Below are 14,391 nucleotides of genomic sequence, written 5' to 3' on the forward strand. Positions count from 1 at the left end.
CCATCACATTCCACCCTCTGCCATGGGCAGGGGCACCTTCCACTATCTCAGGTTGCTTCAAGCCCCATCCAGCCTGGCCTTGGACACTTCAATATGTTGTAAAATGCACTACAGCAATGATGCCTTCTCTCTGATGTGTTCCTGATTTGTTTCCTTATTAAATTTGCTTTGACAAAAAGATAATTGGAATAGAGAAGCCTCTTAACCAAGGGGTGAGGCATGGAAATCATGTTTGCAGCAGAAAAATGGCCATGATCTCCTTCTTAAGCTCATGGGGAAGGGAAGGAGCTGCCTGCAGTCATGAGTGTTGCTATGCAGAGATGGTGTGTTTAAAGAAGGGCAGTGTTAAAATGCTTGTTCATCTCATGAGTGGGTAATGACTAATACTCCCAAAGTGCACTCCTAAGATTTCCTCTCCTTCTGAAGGTATTTATATGGCTATGCTGTTATGAAGACTAGAGTGAAAAGTACCTCTAAACCTCAGAAGTTAATCTTTTCCGTTTGGAACAGAATATTCTGTGCCTGTATTTCCTTCTGCCTATTAGTTCTGTGCCATCTTACTGAGAAATATTTTTATTTTTAATGGAAGACTAATGCCTGGCTGCATATTGCTGCAGCATGTTCATCCTTTATGTGGAATTAATTGCTCTTTTCTAATATTTCAGTATGAGCATGGCTGCACTCCAGCTCTTTGCCTGTAGAAAAAGTAGCCAGGAAATAAAAACCTCTAGCTACTTAAAATTCAAACCAAATGCTGACCATTCATAGATTTGCTTGCTCAGGTCTCTGGTGGGGTGTGGTGTGGAGATGATGGAGAGTGCTTGATGCTGCCTTGGACTTTTGTTTGCAGGAGGCCGGGTGCTGCAGATTGCGCGGGCCCAGGCAGAGGACACCGGCAGATATGAGTGTGTGGCGGTCAACGAGGCGGGGCAGGACTCTATCCACTACAACGTCCGAGTGCTCTGTGAGCTTCCCTTCTCCTCTGAGTGACAAAAAAGGCTTCTGTGCAAAATAACCAGCCATTGTAGTCCAGGAGTCCCTAGTGTTTTTAATGTTTATTTGTAAACCGTGATGTTATGTGTTTAGGGTGCTAGAGTTGTATAGCTGTACGGAGTTGTGTGAGCGGTTGATGTTCTTAGTTTCATGTGTGTAGGTTATTATTAAAAGGTCTCAGTTGTGTTACAGCTCTTACCATTCACCAGAAAGAAAAGCATAGGTAAAAATCCAGGTTTTATCTTGGTATCTCTTGTTCTCTCTTCAGCTTCCCATTGAGAATTGTGACCAAGACTTTTCTCTTTCTTTATTTTGGCCATCATTTTCCACAATACCTGCAGAACTCCCAAAGCCTGAAGGGAACTGAGGATTTAGATTAATGAATGCCTGCAACCATTTGGATGATCTTTTGTGTCTGTTGATGTACTCAACGTTTTAGCCTTGGGAAACACTTCTTTGCCTCTGTGGTAATTTTATACCACTGAAAATACTGATTTATTGTTACAAAGGGGTCCTGCCTTGGAAATCATCTTTTAGTTTGGTGGCAAAGAATACAGTGGAATAATTGGAAGATGGGTTTTCACTTCTCTCTGTGTGCTGTGGATAAGTATAGGTCTTCTGCAGTCCTTGGAGTTATGCTGAGTTTCAGCTGAACTACTCATGGGATGGCTTTATCTTTCACTGGATTCACTGGTGGTTTCACTCCTTTCTCCTGCAAACCCAGTCTAATCTCACAACCACCTGAGAGTGCTGAGTGTGTGTTCTCCTCACCTTTGCTCCCTGCAGCTCCCCCATCCATCAGTGGGGCTGACGGGGACCTGCCTGAGGAGGTGACTGTGCTGGTGAGCGAGGAGGCAGCCATGGACTGCATTCCCAGCGGGAGCCCTTCCCCAAGGATCACTTGGCAGAAGGATGGCCAGATCCTGGCAGAGGATGACAAACACACATTTCTGTCCAATGGAAGAAGGTTACAGGTAGTGTAACCTTTTTCACAGTGGAAAAACTGGGTTTTGGCAACAACAAAACTGTCTGGTTTTGCTGAGTAGGAAGTATTTTCTTTCTCCTACAAGGTGCTGCAAACAAGTCTTTGTCCTTTGTTCCTGTTCTTCACCTGCTGCTTCTCACTCCCATGTAGTTCCTCAAATACATCCATTTGTGGGACCATGCTATGAGCCACATCCATTGAAATAATTGGCTTTTACATATTATTGACTTATTTTGAGAAAATAATGAAAATAGTGTATTCTGAAGAACTTCCCATTGATGAGTTAAATTGAATAAAACTTTGAAAGCAGAGGGCTGGGCTTAATTCTCTCCACTTGCTTCTTTGGCACTGTGATGTCTATATGTTAGTTTCAAAGCCATATTTGTCTTTTTTTTGCCTTAGATTTTGAATCCCCAAATAACAGATACTGGCAGGTACATCTGCATTGCAGAAAACAGTGCTGGAAGTGCCAAGAAATATTTTGACCTCAATGTTCACGGTAAGTACCATCATCCATAACTTCTGTCAAATGCTGGTTCAGCTTGGCTGTGTTATTTTTAGCAGAATGCTCAGACCCCCTCAGCTTCATTCATGTGAGTCCTACTGGATGTGATGGAGATTCTGACAGATCAGAACTTAAATATCAGTTTAAAGTACCTTGACAACATATGGCTCTTGATACCACATGGCTTTAGCTCCTCATACGTCTTCCAGAAAGGTAGGAATTGTTATTGAGGGAGCCTGGTGTGGTGTCTGTGTTCACCTAGTTGGGATTGCTGAGCCCTGGGATCATTAATTATAAGCAGGTTTGATTATAGCCTGATTTGATACATTCAGAAAACACATTTTTTCCAAAGAATTTAATGATAGAAAGCATTAAACAAAGATACATGGCTTGTAAAAGCTTGGTTTTTAGAAATGTGCCCATTAAGGTTCCTTCCTGTTCTCTGTTTTTGGTTTTCTTGTGGAGTCACAATAGGGTTAAAATAAATGTTGGCTTTAAGCATCAGAAGTCTGAGACAAATATGATCAAGATATTTTTTCATAAAACAGTCTCCACTACCTTCCCTTCTCTCTCCTGATAACTTCAGAAAATCAAGACATCTCTAATGAACATTTCAGAGTAAACCCAAACTTCCCCTTCTACTTCTGCACACTTTCAGCTTTCCATCCTGAAGACAAAAGAAGCATCATTCCCACCAATTCTTCTGTGCTATTCCATGTTTCAACCTGACAAGGAATACTGGCAGCTACATTTTTTTCTGTTTAATAGAAAACAAGGGCTAAAGACAGTACCAGCATCCCAGGAATGTGAGGAATCAGGTTTTTACACACAGAATAATTGCATTTTTTCCTCTGTCACACATGCAGAAAATTTACCTATTACATGGCACAGATTTCTAACCCTTTTTGCTACTCAGTAATGCATTTGGCCAAAAATAGTGTTGTCATGGGAAGAATTTGCCCTGGAGTTGTTCTCTGAGAAGTTATTTTCTGGACAGACAGTGGAATCTATCCAGATTTCCTGATGTGTGAGTTCTGTTTTTAAATCAAAATATTTCACTTTTCCTGACATTTGTGTTTAAATTTAAACTTCCATCTTAAAAATGTTTGATTTTAGTGATTATGGCTAAATACTGTTCTCTTAAAAGAAATATTTACATGAAATTCCAATTCTAACCTAACACTATTACCAGCTTAGGTCTATCTTTCTTAATGCAGTTTAATTTGAAAAATTAAGAGTGTAGCTCTGCAGGAAAAGACCACACAGGGTAAAGCACTAAGGAAAATGCATTATCAGTAAGCAGCAGGATCTGTGCTTTGTCAGTGTCAAAAAAAATGGCTATTTCCCAGCATTTTTATGTATTTCTAATATAACTGTTCTCATAAATTTAAATAAAATACTAAAGATTATGCTCTTTATTAAATTAGAAAATTCACTTCTGGTCTCCAAGGTGAGTAATAAAACTAATATAGTACTTCTTAAAATACAGAAATTAAGCACCCAGATTTAAAATAGTAGGGAAATAATAGGTAATTTTCATGCTGAGTGCTATATTTCAGCTCATGACTCCATGTTTTTGCACATAGAGATACGTTTGCATAGGCAGATTACCTGTGGTACATTTGTGGGTGTTTTTTCCTGCAGAAATTTTAATCAACCACTGTCGCAATTTAAGCAAAATTTATTAAAGACAGCCAAGATTCAGCCCTGTACATTAAATTACCCACTGCCAATAATAACATCTGTGCAAAAGGAACTGTAAAGTCAATAAATATAAATATCAAACTATCAATAAATATAAATGACTATCACATGAGGTCAGAATTCTCCACTTGCTCTAGTGAGCCATTTTATCCTCTTTATCAAGGAAATATCCTTCAGTTATTTCAAGCTGAAAAATATGGACTCAATTCCCCGTTTACATGGACTGCTCTTGTTTGTGCAGTGCCCAGAGGAGCCATAAACTTGCTTTAATGACTGGTTTGTGTCACTCAAGTGACAGCAAACAGCTGGAGCTTTTAAGGGGAAGATGGGCCAAAATACTTAAACGTTTCTGTCTTTGAAGAGGAGGATTCCATGTGTTCTTTGGAGTGATTTTTCCACACAATAAAGCCAAGAACATGCTTTTGCTTTCCTCTTAAGTGTTTTATATATCCCCACTGCAAAAACATGGCAACTAGAGCTTGGGGGTTATTAAAAGGAAGAGATTTACAGTTCTTTCATTCTAAATGGTTATTGTAGAGGGGCCACATGTCAAACTATCCTTGATTTAAAAATTCTGGGACTTGTAAGCTTAAGGAATGCACCCCTCGGAGCAGTGCGGCATGCCAGCATTTTCCAGTGCTGGCTCACTGCTAAGCAACAAGTTTGTCTGGTTGACAGAACAACTCTGAACTGTGTCGGGAGGAATAAATTTGGGGTCTCTCTAGGTGGAAAATGGACTGTTCTAGTGAGAGCAGGAGCAGAAAGGAGTCAGGAAAAGGTGTTAGTCATCCTACATATCCTGACAATGGGGATTTACTCTGTCCTGTCTTACACAGCAAATGTCCATGAGCGGTGTTAGAAAATTGGCAGTGCATTGTCTGGATATCACGTAGGTTCATTAGCCCTCCCAAGCCTCCAGCACAGAAGGACTGCAAATTAAATAGTTGACATTGTTGTGAAGTACAGGAACAGCAATAGGAATGACCATTAGATTAGTTTCAGTCATATTTCCAGATGCATCCAAAAAGCAGTGGATCCATTAATAGGATGTGAAAGATTTTTGCAACCTGGCCCTTTGGCAAAATGCAGCAATTCAGTTTTATTGTAGTAAATCAGGATCTTTTGGGAAATCCTTCGCTGATACAGTGATAGATGCTATTAATGTATTTTTCTCTCTACAGTTCCTCCAAGTGTTGTTGGGACTAACCCTGAGAATCTGACTGTGGTGGTGAATAATTTCATCTCCCTGACTTGTGAGGTCACAGGCTTTCCACCCCCTGATCTCAGCTGGCTCAAGAATGGAAAGCCTATCAGTTCAAGTTCCAACACTTTTATTGTTCCTGGTGAGGAATCTCAGTTATCCTGCAGCCTTAGGGCTCAGCTTCTGTCTGGTTTGTCTTGATTGGGCCCATGGCCACTCTTTGTGGGGCACAGTGCCTGTGGTCAGCCTGTTGCACCTGCAATTCTAAACCAGCCTTTGGGATTGACATAACCACCACAGAGCAAGTCTCCAGCCTTCTCTCCTCACTCCAGGTGCTCGGATGCTGCAGATTCCCCGAGCTAAGCTGTCACATGGTGGAGAATACACCTGTACTGCCAGGAACCAAGCTGGGGAAAGTCAGAAGAAGAGCTTCCTAACTGTCCTTGGTTTGTGTTTTACTCTTTTCTGAAATAGTACCTTTTTCTTGGAAAGTGTGGGGAGGTTTATCTGCTTTATTGGGTTGTTTCAACTTGATGCAGAACTGAGTCTAGGCTCCTTCCCTAGTGCCCCCGAGCATCAAGGCCCAGGGGGGAACGTCGGTGACAGTGCTGAATGTGCGAGTGGGCACCCCAGTGACCCTGGACTGCGAGTCCAATGCCATCCCGGCCCCAGTCATCACGTGGTACAAGAACAGCCGCATCATTCCTGACTCTGCTGCTGTGGAGGTCCTGGCAGATGGGCAGACCCTGCGAATTAAGGCTGCAGAGGTGGGCCAGGCTGAGGGGAGGCTGCATCTGCAGCTGCTCTGCCACTGCCAATCATTTCAGTCTTTAGTGGTGTATTTTACTTGCTGTACAAGGGAGATGTGTTTCCTGGAGGCTTTTCATCCTGTGAGAAGCACTTTGAGTTGACAGAGGCACAGGTTTTTAATGTCTCTAAACTGTAGCATTAAAATAAGAATCCATAATGATTTTTTAAAAAACTTGTTTTTATTTCAGGTTTCTGACATGGGACAGTATGTGTGCAAAGCCACAAATATTGTGGGACGAGATGATAAAAATTTCCATCTCAATGTTTATGGTGAGCACACTCTGCATCATCTACACTAGTTATTATAATAACAGACTTAGCAGATTAGGCACTTCAAAATCAGTTTACATAACATTCTTACTGCTTCCATTCAATTCACAGTGCCTCCAAGTATAGAAGGCTCTGAACAAGAGCTGGTCAGTGAATCCGTCAGTAATCCTGTCACCTTTGTGTGTGATGCTACTGGAATTCCTCCACCCACATTAGTGTGGCTTAAGAATGGAAAACCGATAGGTAACATTGTCTCCTGCTTTTCACTCCTTCCCCTCTTTGAAGCACCACTTTGCTGTTTGCTGTCTGGTTTGTGTTTCCTCTTCATTTGTCTCTTTACAGACTCTTTTGAGAACTGATTAGAACCTTTGTTTTGAAACCAAAAGAGATGTTTGCTCCCTGTAGCCCAATTTGGAATGATGACTCGTTTATGTATTTCAGAAAACTTGGATACTCTTTTAGTTCATATTTTATCTGGTGGAAGCAAGCTTCAGATTGCTCGCTCTCAGCTCCTGGACAGTGGCACCTACACGTGCATTGCGTCCAATCCAGAGGGGAAAGCTCAGAAAACCTACGTGCTTTCCATCCAAGGTAAGGAATGGGGGAGAATGCAGGGAGCAGAGCTGGTTGAATATTGCATGAATGTGACACTGTCTGTGCTGGAGACACTGAGATCATGTAACCACATAGAAAAGTGGAGAATTTGAACTGTTACTTTCGTTACCAGAGGGGAGAGTGGTTGGAGAATTCAGTACTTCTGGTCCAAAATTTGCATGGAAAAGAACATTCTTTAGTCCTGACAATGGAACGTGAACAAAGTTGTGCAGGTTTTATGCATCTGCTGCTGGTCACATCATTCCTCCTGCTGAACACTGGAGCTGCCTTGGTTGGCTGCAGAGTAGCACACGGAAATGGATTCAGGAGCAGGGGTACCTGTTATGCCATGGAAGAAGCTAGAAAAGACCAAGCTTAGGAATACTTCCCTCATCCCCACCTTAAGTGACAAACCCTTTGTTATGGAATTGTCCCCTGCCTCACTGTGAATCTCCCTTAGTCTGCAACTGTTGTGTTTTCCTCTGTTCCTAATGACTCATCCCCACTAATTGCACTGGTGTACTCCTGCCTGCCATTTTTTTCCCGAGCTTGGGAATGGAATGTCAAGCTGGTTGTTTGATCAAATGTGTCTAAAATTGCTTGAAATTCTCTGAACTTATTAATGGGACTGACAGTCTTGACTTCATGCATAGCAAGACTGTTATCCTTGTTCCTTGGGAATGCAGGCTGCAAATGGCCTTGATTAGGATGGAATTAGTGTGGCTGTTTACAGGGCTATGATGATGTTGGTCACAAAATCCCAGACTGGTTTGGGCTGGAAGGGACCTTAAAGCCCATCCAGTGCCATCCCCTGCCATGGGCAGAGACACCTTTCACTATCCAAGCCCTGTCTAACCTGGCCTTGGACACTTCCAGGGCAGCCACAGCTGCTGAGAACCTGCTCCAGGTACTGCACTAAGTGTTGGTGCTCATGAGCTACTGCAGTGTGTCTGTTTCTAGTTCAGGTTACATTTCTTGCTGCTGAATCTCTTCCCTCTGTGGTGCATTTCCAGTTCCTCCCAGTATTGCTGGCTCTGAGATGCCGAGTGAGGTCAGTGTCCTCCTGGGAGAGAGTGTCCAGCTGCTCTGCAATGCCACTGGAGTGCCCACCCCAGATGTGCAATGGCTGAAGGATGGAAAAACAGTTGTCAGCGATGATTTGCAAAGGATAAGGCAAGAAAAATAAGCAGACACTGCATTCTCTTCTGTAATTTTAAGGGCCCTAAGGAGAGAATGTGAGGAGAGCCTGAACTGGAGCTTAGCCAGGTTAAGAGCATCATCTCCCTCCTTAGCTTCTATAAATCAAGTATAATTTGTTAGTCCTTTGATTTTTTAAAATTTCTTTTTCGTAACAGAGATAAGTATATTATATTCATGTCTTTCTCAGTTAATGAATTCCATATAAGTTCATCAGCTTAATGAAAGTTTATTAAGGTCATTTAGTTCCTTTGGAGGGGAAAGATCTGAGGCATGGAAACATTTTACTTGATGCTTTTCATTATGAGTCCTTCAAAAGTCAGGCTGGAGTTGAATCTTAAACAGGACATCTCTAGGAAAGAACTTTTTAGCCTATCTCTACAGAAAATACTTTGCAAAACACAATGATTCTCTCATCAAGCTCCCAAGAGGGTTGTCACTGTTGGACACGAAGTAAGGAGCGTGGATTCAATTCAACAGGCAGAAAGAGGATCATCAGAAGGATTTATTTTGGAACTTTTCAGCCCCTTTTATAAGGTGGTCTGATACAGGTTTAACATGATTGGTAAAGGGAACAACACCTCTCTAGTCCCATTGGTGGAACAAGAGAAAACACACTCAGCACAGCTGTACAGAATTGTTTTGAGAAACCCAAGTTACTTACAAAAATGGTCCTTGAGAGAAAAATGTTCTCAAGAGACTTACCCTTGGGAACAGATCAGACGCTGACAGGCTGAAAAACTCTCTCAGGCTCAGAAAATGAGGTGTTCAGAGGGTAGAGGTAGTTACTGAAATGTCCAGACTAGGCTGTTTATTTGCCAGGTCAGAGGAACACTAAACAAACTCACTGTGCTTTGTGGTGGTCCTTGTAGAGTGACTACAGATGGCAGCACATTAAACATCTCCAGAGCTCTCACCTCAGACACAGGAAAATACACTTGTGTGGCTACTAACCCTGCAGGAGAGGAGGACAGGATTTTCAACCTGAATGTATACGGTGAGTTCTGCCAGATGTGAAACCTGAGTCTGCTCCATAATCCCATCCTTGGGAGTGCTCCCAAGGGAGAGCCCAGAGAGGAATGTCTGTCTGCAGTGAAATCCTGCACACACATGTTTCAAATGCCTGTGCTGCATATATTACACAGGATGCTCTGTCAATGACAGAAGAGTTGATATTGCTGGTTAATGTGTTTTGGGATAAACAGGAGTTAGTTCCTTTGGTGGATTTCATAATAGAGGGATTCTGCTTGTGGTAATTTTTTATTTCTTGTGCGTAAGAATATATTGGGGCTGATGCGCTGTGACACTGCTGCATTGTTGTATTATCTTCCCTAATTCCAATTGAAGCACATCAGATAAGAGCAGAATGGTATGAAGGGAGCTGATAGTTAAAGGTCCTGAGAGTTTAAAAATGAGGGAGTGTTGGAGGAAATTGCACAGTTTGACATCCAGTGGCTAGTGAGTGTAATCCTTTAGCAGCATAGAGAGTGGATATTTTAAGTTGTGGAAAATGTGGTCATTAAGTACAATGGAAGGTAGAGGGGAGAGTTCTGCCCTCAGAACAGGGTTTCACATGTCAGTCCCACTTACACAGACTCAGAGTCAGTGGGCATACAGGCATGAACTAAGCAATAAGAGATGACCTTTGGTATCATTAAAAACAGTCCCGAATGACCACAGCACATCTTTTTGGGACAGAATGGTTCTGCACAACAGCAGGGAGTTGGTGCTCAGTTTGTATTGGTTGAAGTTGAAGCAAACCCATTTAAAGGTCTTACTGATGAGTGATAGGATCCTAACTGAGCCAGTGCCTGGAGCTGCACCTGACTGGACTTCTTTATGTAGTGAACCCCCAAGTCCATGGCTTTTTTTTTTTTTTAAACCAACCTGTTACCCCAAAGAGCCCCAAAGCAGCAGTTTGTGTCATCATCCAGGACACTTACCTAGACATTTTGAGCTTTCTGTATTTAAGAATGAAGTCAGCAGATGCACCCAGTAAACTAACGTTCCTCCTCTGTGATTTCACTATTTCACTATGTATTTAAGATTTATTGAAGGAATTTATTGATTTGTTTATTATGAGTTTGAGTGGTCCCTTTTGGCCCTGGGTTCAGCTCATCCCTTCCTGCACTGTCCTTCTCTCTCCAGGAACTCCAGGCCCTGAGCTTTTGTGCTTGTTGCAGGCTGGCAAATCAAAGAGAATTCTACTGTCATTGTACAGTGCCTCTGATTTGAAATATATAAATGGATGATTTTTATTGCTCTGTATTATTGTCTAAGGATATACTCGACAAAAAATGGGATCCTTTTACTCAGTTGTCAGTGGGGAATTTAGGGTAGGATTTCCTGCAAGGTTGGAGTGGTTTCAAGAGCCTGTTTTAATACATTTCTTTCCATCATCTACAAAATGCAGTTCCTCCAACAATAGCAAATAGTAAAGATGAAGCAGAGGAGCTCACTGCCCTTTTGGACACCTCCCTAAATATTGAATGCGATGCTGCTGGGACCCCCCCACCACAGCTTCACTGGCTGAAGAATGGCCTTCCTCTGTCTGTCTCCTCCCAGATCAAGCTCCTCTCAGCTGGGCAAATCCTCAGGTTGGTTTTCTTTTCTTTTAACTAGTTTTCTGTTCTTTTTTGCAGTATCAGCATAATTGTGCTGTATTTTTGGAAGCAAGAGTAAAATTTCATCCAAACCATGCCATAATAAAGGTGATGTGTTCTATGTATTCCATTTACAGCTTGCTTTAATTGTGTTTTCCTTAGGCTTGCTCGACTGCAGATATCTGATACTGGAGTGTACACTTGTGTAGCATCTAACAGGGCTGGAGTGCACAATAAACAGTACAACCTGCAAGTTTTGGGTGAGTGTCTCTGAAATTTTTATGGAAAGAATCTTATTTCTTGATTTCCTAAACGTACTCTTTAGTTTTCTTTCTCACCAACACCTTATTGCAGATAGCCACAAGTAGAGATTATCACTGGGGAAATACTAACTTTTCAAAGTTTTGGGTTTTTTTTTTTTAAATGGAACATGTTTTAGCCCTAGAAAAGTCCTTACTTGAATTGTCACCAATAACCATAAAATCACAGACTGGTTTGGGTTGGAAACAACTTTAAAGCTCATCTAGCTCCAACTCCCATGTGTCACAGGTTTTTTTTAGAAAGAAAATTATTTAATTTATAAGTGAAGTTTAGCACAAGAATGTAAGTGGGGAAGTGCAGAAGGGCAGCTGTTCCAGCTGTTCTGTGCCCAGAAAACCCGACTGAGTTCTGTCCCTGTGCCTCTGTCCTGTGTGTGACTGAGCTCTGTCCCTGTGCCCCTCTCCCGTGTGTGACTGAGCTCTGTCCCTGTGCCTCTGTCCTGTGTGTTACTGAGTTCTGTCCCTGTGCCTCTGTCCTATGTGTGACTGAGCTCTGTCCCTGTGCCTCTCTCCTGTGTGTGACTGAGCTCTGTCCCTGTGCCTCTCTCCTGTGTGTGACTGAGCTCTGTCCCTGTGCCTCTGTCCTGTGTGTGACTGAGCTCTGTCCCTGCAGTGCCACCCAGCCTGGACAATGCGGGCAGCACGGAGGAGGTGCTGGTGCTGCGGGGCAGCGTGGCCACCCTGGGCTGTGTGAGCGATGGCTCCCCTGTCCCCAGCCTGTCGTGGCTCAAGGATGGCCTTGCCCTGCCCCTCGGGGCTCGCCTGAGCTCCAGCAAGCGTGGGATGGTGCTTCAGGTGCTGAGGGCAGAGCCTGCGGACACGGGCAGATACACCTGCGTGGCCTCCAACACCGCTGGGCAGAGCAGCAAGCACTTCATCCTGAAGGTGCTGGGTGAGTGTTCACCTCTCAGCATGAGCAGGGACATGACTCTTAAAACACCTTCAGGGATAAGAAGTATTTTCATAGGCTCACAGAATCCCAGAGGGGTTTAGGTTGGGACCTTAAAGCCCACCTAGTTTCACCCCCTGCCATGGGCAGGGACACCTTGCACTATCCCAGGTTTCTCCAAGCCCGGTCCAACCTGGTCATTTCAATAAATGATAAATGAGAGAAATAAGGAAATTAAAGATACCTAAAGATGTGTGAATGTGCAGTACAGTATGTATTTCCCAAGTACAGAAATGTGCTGTAACTAATATAAATATATGCTATAAATTAGTAACTTTGCTTAGCAGAAATTCAACTTGCTTGGAAGATGCGCAGCTGAAGGCACAACAGTTAAAAGGCTGATAAATATAGTTGCTGAAATTGTATAATATTTTATCTGTGTTTTTTAAAACATTTTCTAACTAATAATTCTAAATCATAAAATATCCAGACAAATAGGCAGAATCAGATAGAAATTACCTGAGTTCCTCAATGAGATCGTGATGCAATCAGAAATAATTCAATGTAGACTAATTCTACAGACTCTACCCACAAAATCATGTTGTCAGTTTTTATACATGTTTTGAGTCCATAGAGAACTGGAATGTTTTTCCTTCCACAGAGCCACCTCATATCAATGGTTCAGATGAACCAGAAGAGCTCTCTGTCATTGTTAACAACCCACTTGAGCTTCTCTGCATCTCCTCTGGCATCCCAGTGCCCAAAATCTCATGGATGAAGGATGGGCGCCCACTGTTGCAGACTGACAATATTCACATGCTAAGAGAAGCCCTCCGAATAACCAGTGCTCAGGTAGCGTTTGTTTAAAATAGGCTCAGTTCTGCAATCCCTAAAGTGGTTCCTGCCTTAGAACCATCCTTAGAGGTGTCGTAAAAACCCCTAAAATTCACCCACCTGCATTTGTGGTTAGAGAAGGGTCTGGGTCAAACAACCTTTAAAAACCTGCATCAATAAACTAAGGCTGGATCCAGGTGTATATGCCCAGGTGAAGTTCCCCAGACAGAAGTGGGATAGGGCTGGGATTGATTGCTGCTTGTTTTGTTTGTAAAACCAACACTTCTGGGCTGTACAATGAGGAGTTCATAGGAAGGAGAAACCATAAAGATGCTAATGACTGTGTGCACAAAAGGATTTCCTCAGTACCAAAACCTGACCCTGCCTTAGGTGGATCCCTACAGCCAGTTCCATCTGTAGTGCTGCACACACATTATCCAGAGAGAGTTTGTGGAGTCTCTGATTAAACCCAGCAAAGTGAAATCAAGAAGCATTCAACAACTTCATTGCTTTCTTTCCAAGCATTCTGTCTCCTGTGCTTGTGTTCAAATGCTGCCTGTTGTATGTTGTTACCGTGTTTGGATGTCGCTCTATTAGGAACGGCGAGAACGAACGACACAGACTCTCTAGAGAGTCGGTTAGGAGAATGTCTCATAGTTTATTACTTCAGCTCTGTTTTATAGACTGATACGTGGAAAGTACAGAAAGGAAACTCTTATTGTTTAGTAAATTACTACATTACCATCATTGGTCAGTGGGGCACACTACCCCCTGACTTTCTCCTGCAAAGAAAACAAGAGACAGAAAACAACACCTGCAAGGCTGTTTTCTGTCTTTGAGGATTGTTTTGAATCCTCCCATGAATTTCCCAGGCCAGCTTCTCAGGCAAGACTGAGAAGCTATATGGCCTGCAGTTTCACAAGCTCTCTGTTTCAGAGTTAGCATCCACATTTGTATTTCTTGGTTTTGCTGAATTTTTCCCTAGGACAATCTGGGGTTTCTGCTGAAGTTGTTCTGTGTTTCCAGGTGGAGGACACAGGAAGATACACATGCTTAGCATCTAGCCCAGCAGGAGATGATGACAAGGAATATTTAGTACGAGTGCATGGTATGTTTAATTTAGGGAAGAAAAAATTTTCTCAAAGTGTAAGCTGCTAAGGTGCATATCAGCATCTCAGTTGACAAACACATATTCCTAAAGAAAAAGTATTTTATAATATTACACTATATGATCATAACTAATGTTTCTGGTTAAGGATGGTTAGTCTGAATGTGATACACAAATCGAAGGCAAGTTCCACCTGATTTTTGTTACAATTCCAAGTCTTATTTTGAATATTCAGGAAGCTCACAGATGTCAGTATTTGGTTGGATCAAGTTTGTTGTGCTCACTCTATAGAGATGATATATTTAACACAGATATTGAGAGGAAGAACTAATTAATGATAGCACAGCTTGGCATTTATTTTAAACTTGAGATAAACTG

At 42.4% G+C, this 14,391-nt stretch overlaps 1 protein-coding gene across 7 annotated transcripts in view; it reads left to right on the forward strand.

Annotated features, from left to right (window-relative positions):
* The window catches only part of HMCN1 (hemicentin 1), a 176,103-nt gene that overhangs the window by 128,261 nt on the left and 33,451 nt on the right, over positions 1-14,391 (forward strand). For all 7 annotated transcript variants that reach the window (XM_088060138.1, XM_088060142.1, XM_088060143.1 and 4 more), the window contains 16 exons: positions 851-964; positions 1,780-1,967; positions 2,381-2,477; positions 5,369-5,530; positions 5,721-5,834; positions 5,953-6,155; positions 6,387-6,468; positions 6,580-6,711; positions 6,910-7,059; positions 8,076-8,235; positions 9,132-9,256; positions 10,673-10,856; positions 11,025-11,122; positions 11,796-12,074; positions 12,733-12,923; positions 13,932-14,013. In XM_088060138.1, the coding sequence (XP_087916264.1) occupies positions 851-964; positions 1,780-1,967; positions 2,381-2,477; positions 5,369-5,530; positions 5,721-5,834; positions 5,953-6,155; positions 6,387-6,468; positions 6,580-6,711; positions 6,910-7,059; positions 8,076-8,235; positions 9,132-9,256; positions 10,673-10,856; positions 11,025-11,122; positions 11,796-12,074; positions 12,733-12,923; positions 13,932-14,013 (2,361 nt within the window). The remainder of the gene's footprint in view (positions 1-850; positions 965-1,779; positions 1,968-2,380; positions 2,478-5,368; positions 5,531-5,720; positions 5,835-5,952; positions 6,156-6,386; positions 6,469-6,579; positions 6,712-6,909; positions 7,060-8,075; positions 8,236-9,131; positions 9,257-10,672; positions 10,857-11,024; positions 11,123-11,795; positions 12,075-12,732; positions 12,924-13,931; positions 14,014-14,391) is intronic.

This window comes from Pseudopodoces humilis, chromosome 10 (genome assembly GCF_049639895.1).
Source record: "Pseudopodoces humilis isolate 2021_Gansu_Grassland_sample_001 chromosome 10, ASM4963989v1, whole genome shotgun sequence".
NCBI classification, from domain to species: Eukaryota; Metazoa; Chordata; class Aves; order Passeriformes; family Paridae; genus Pseudopodoces; species Pseudopodoces humilis.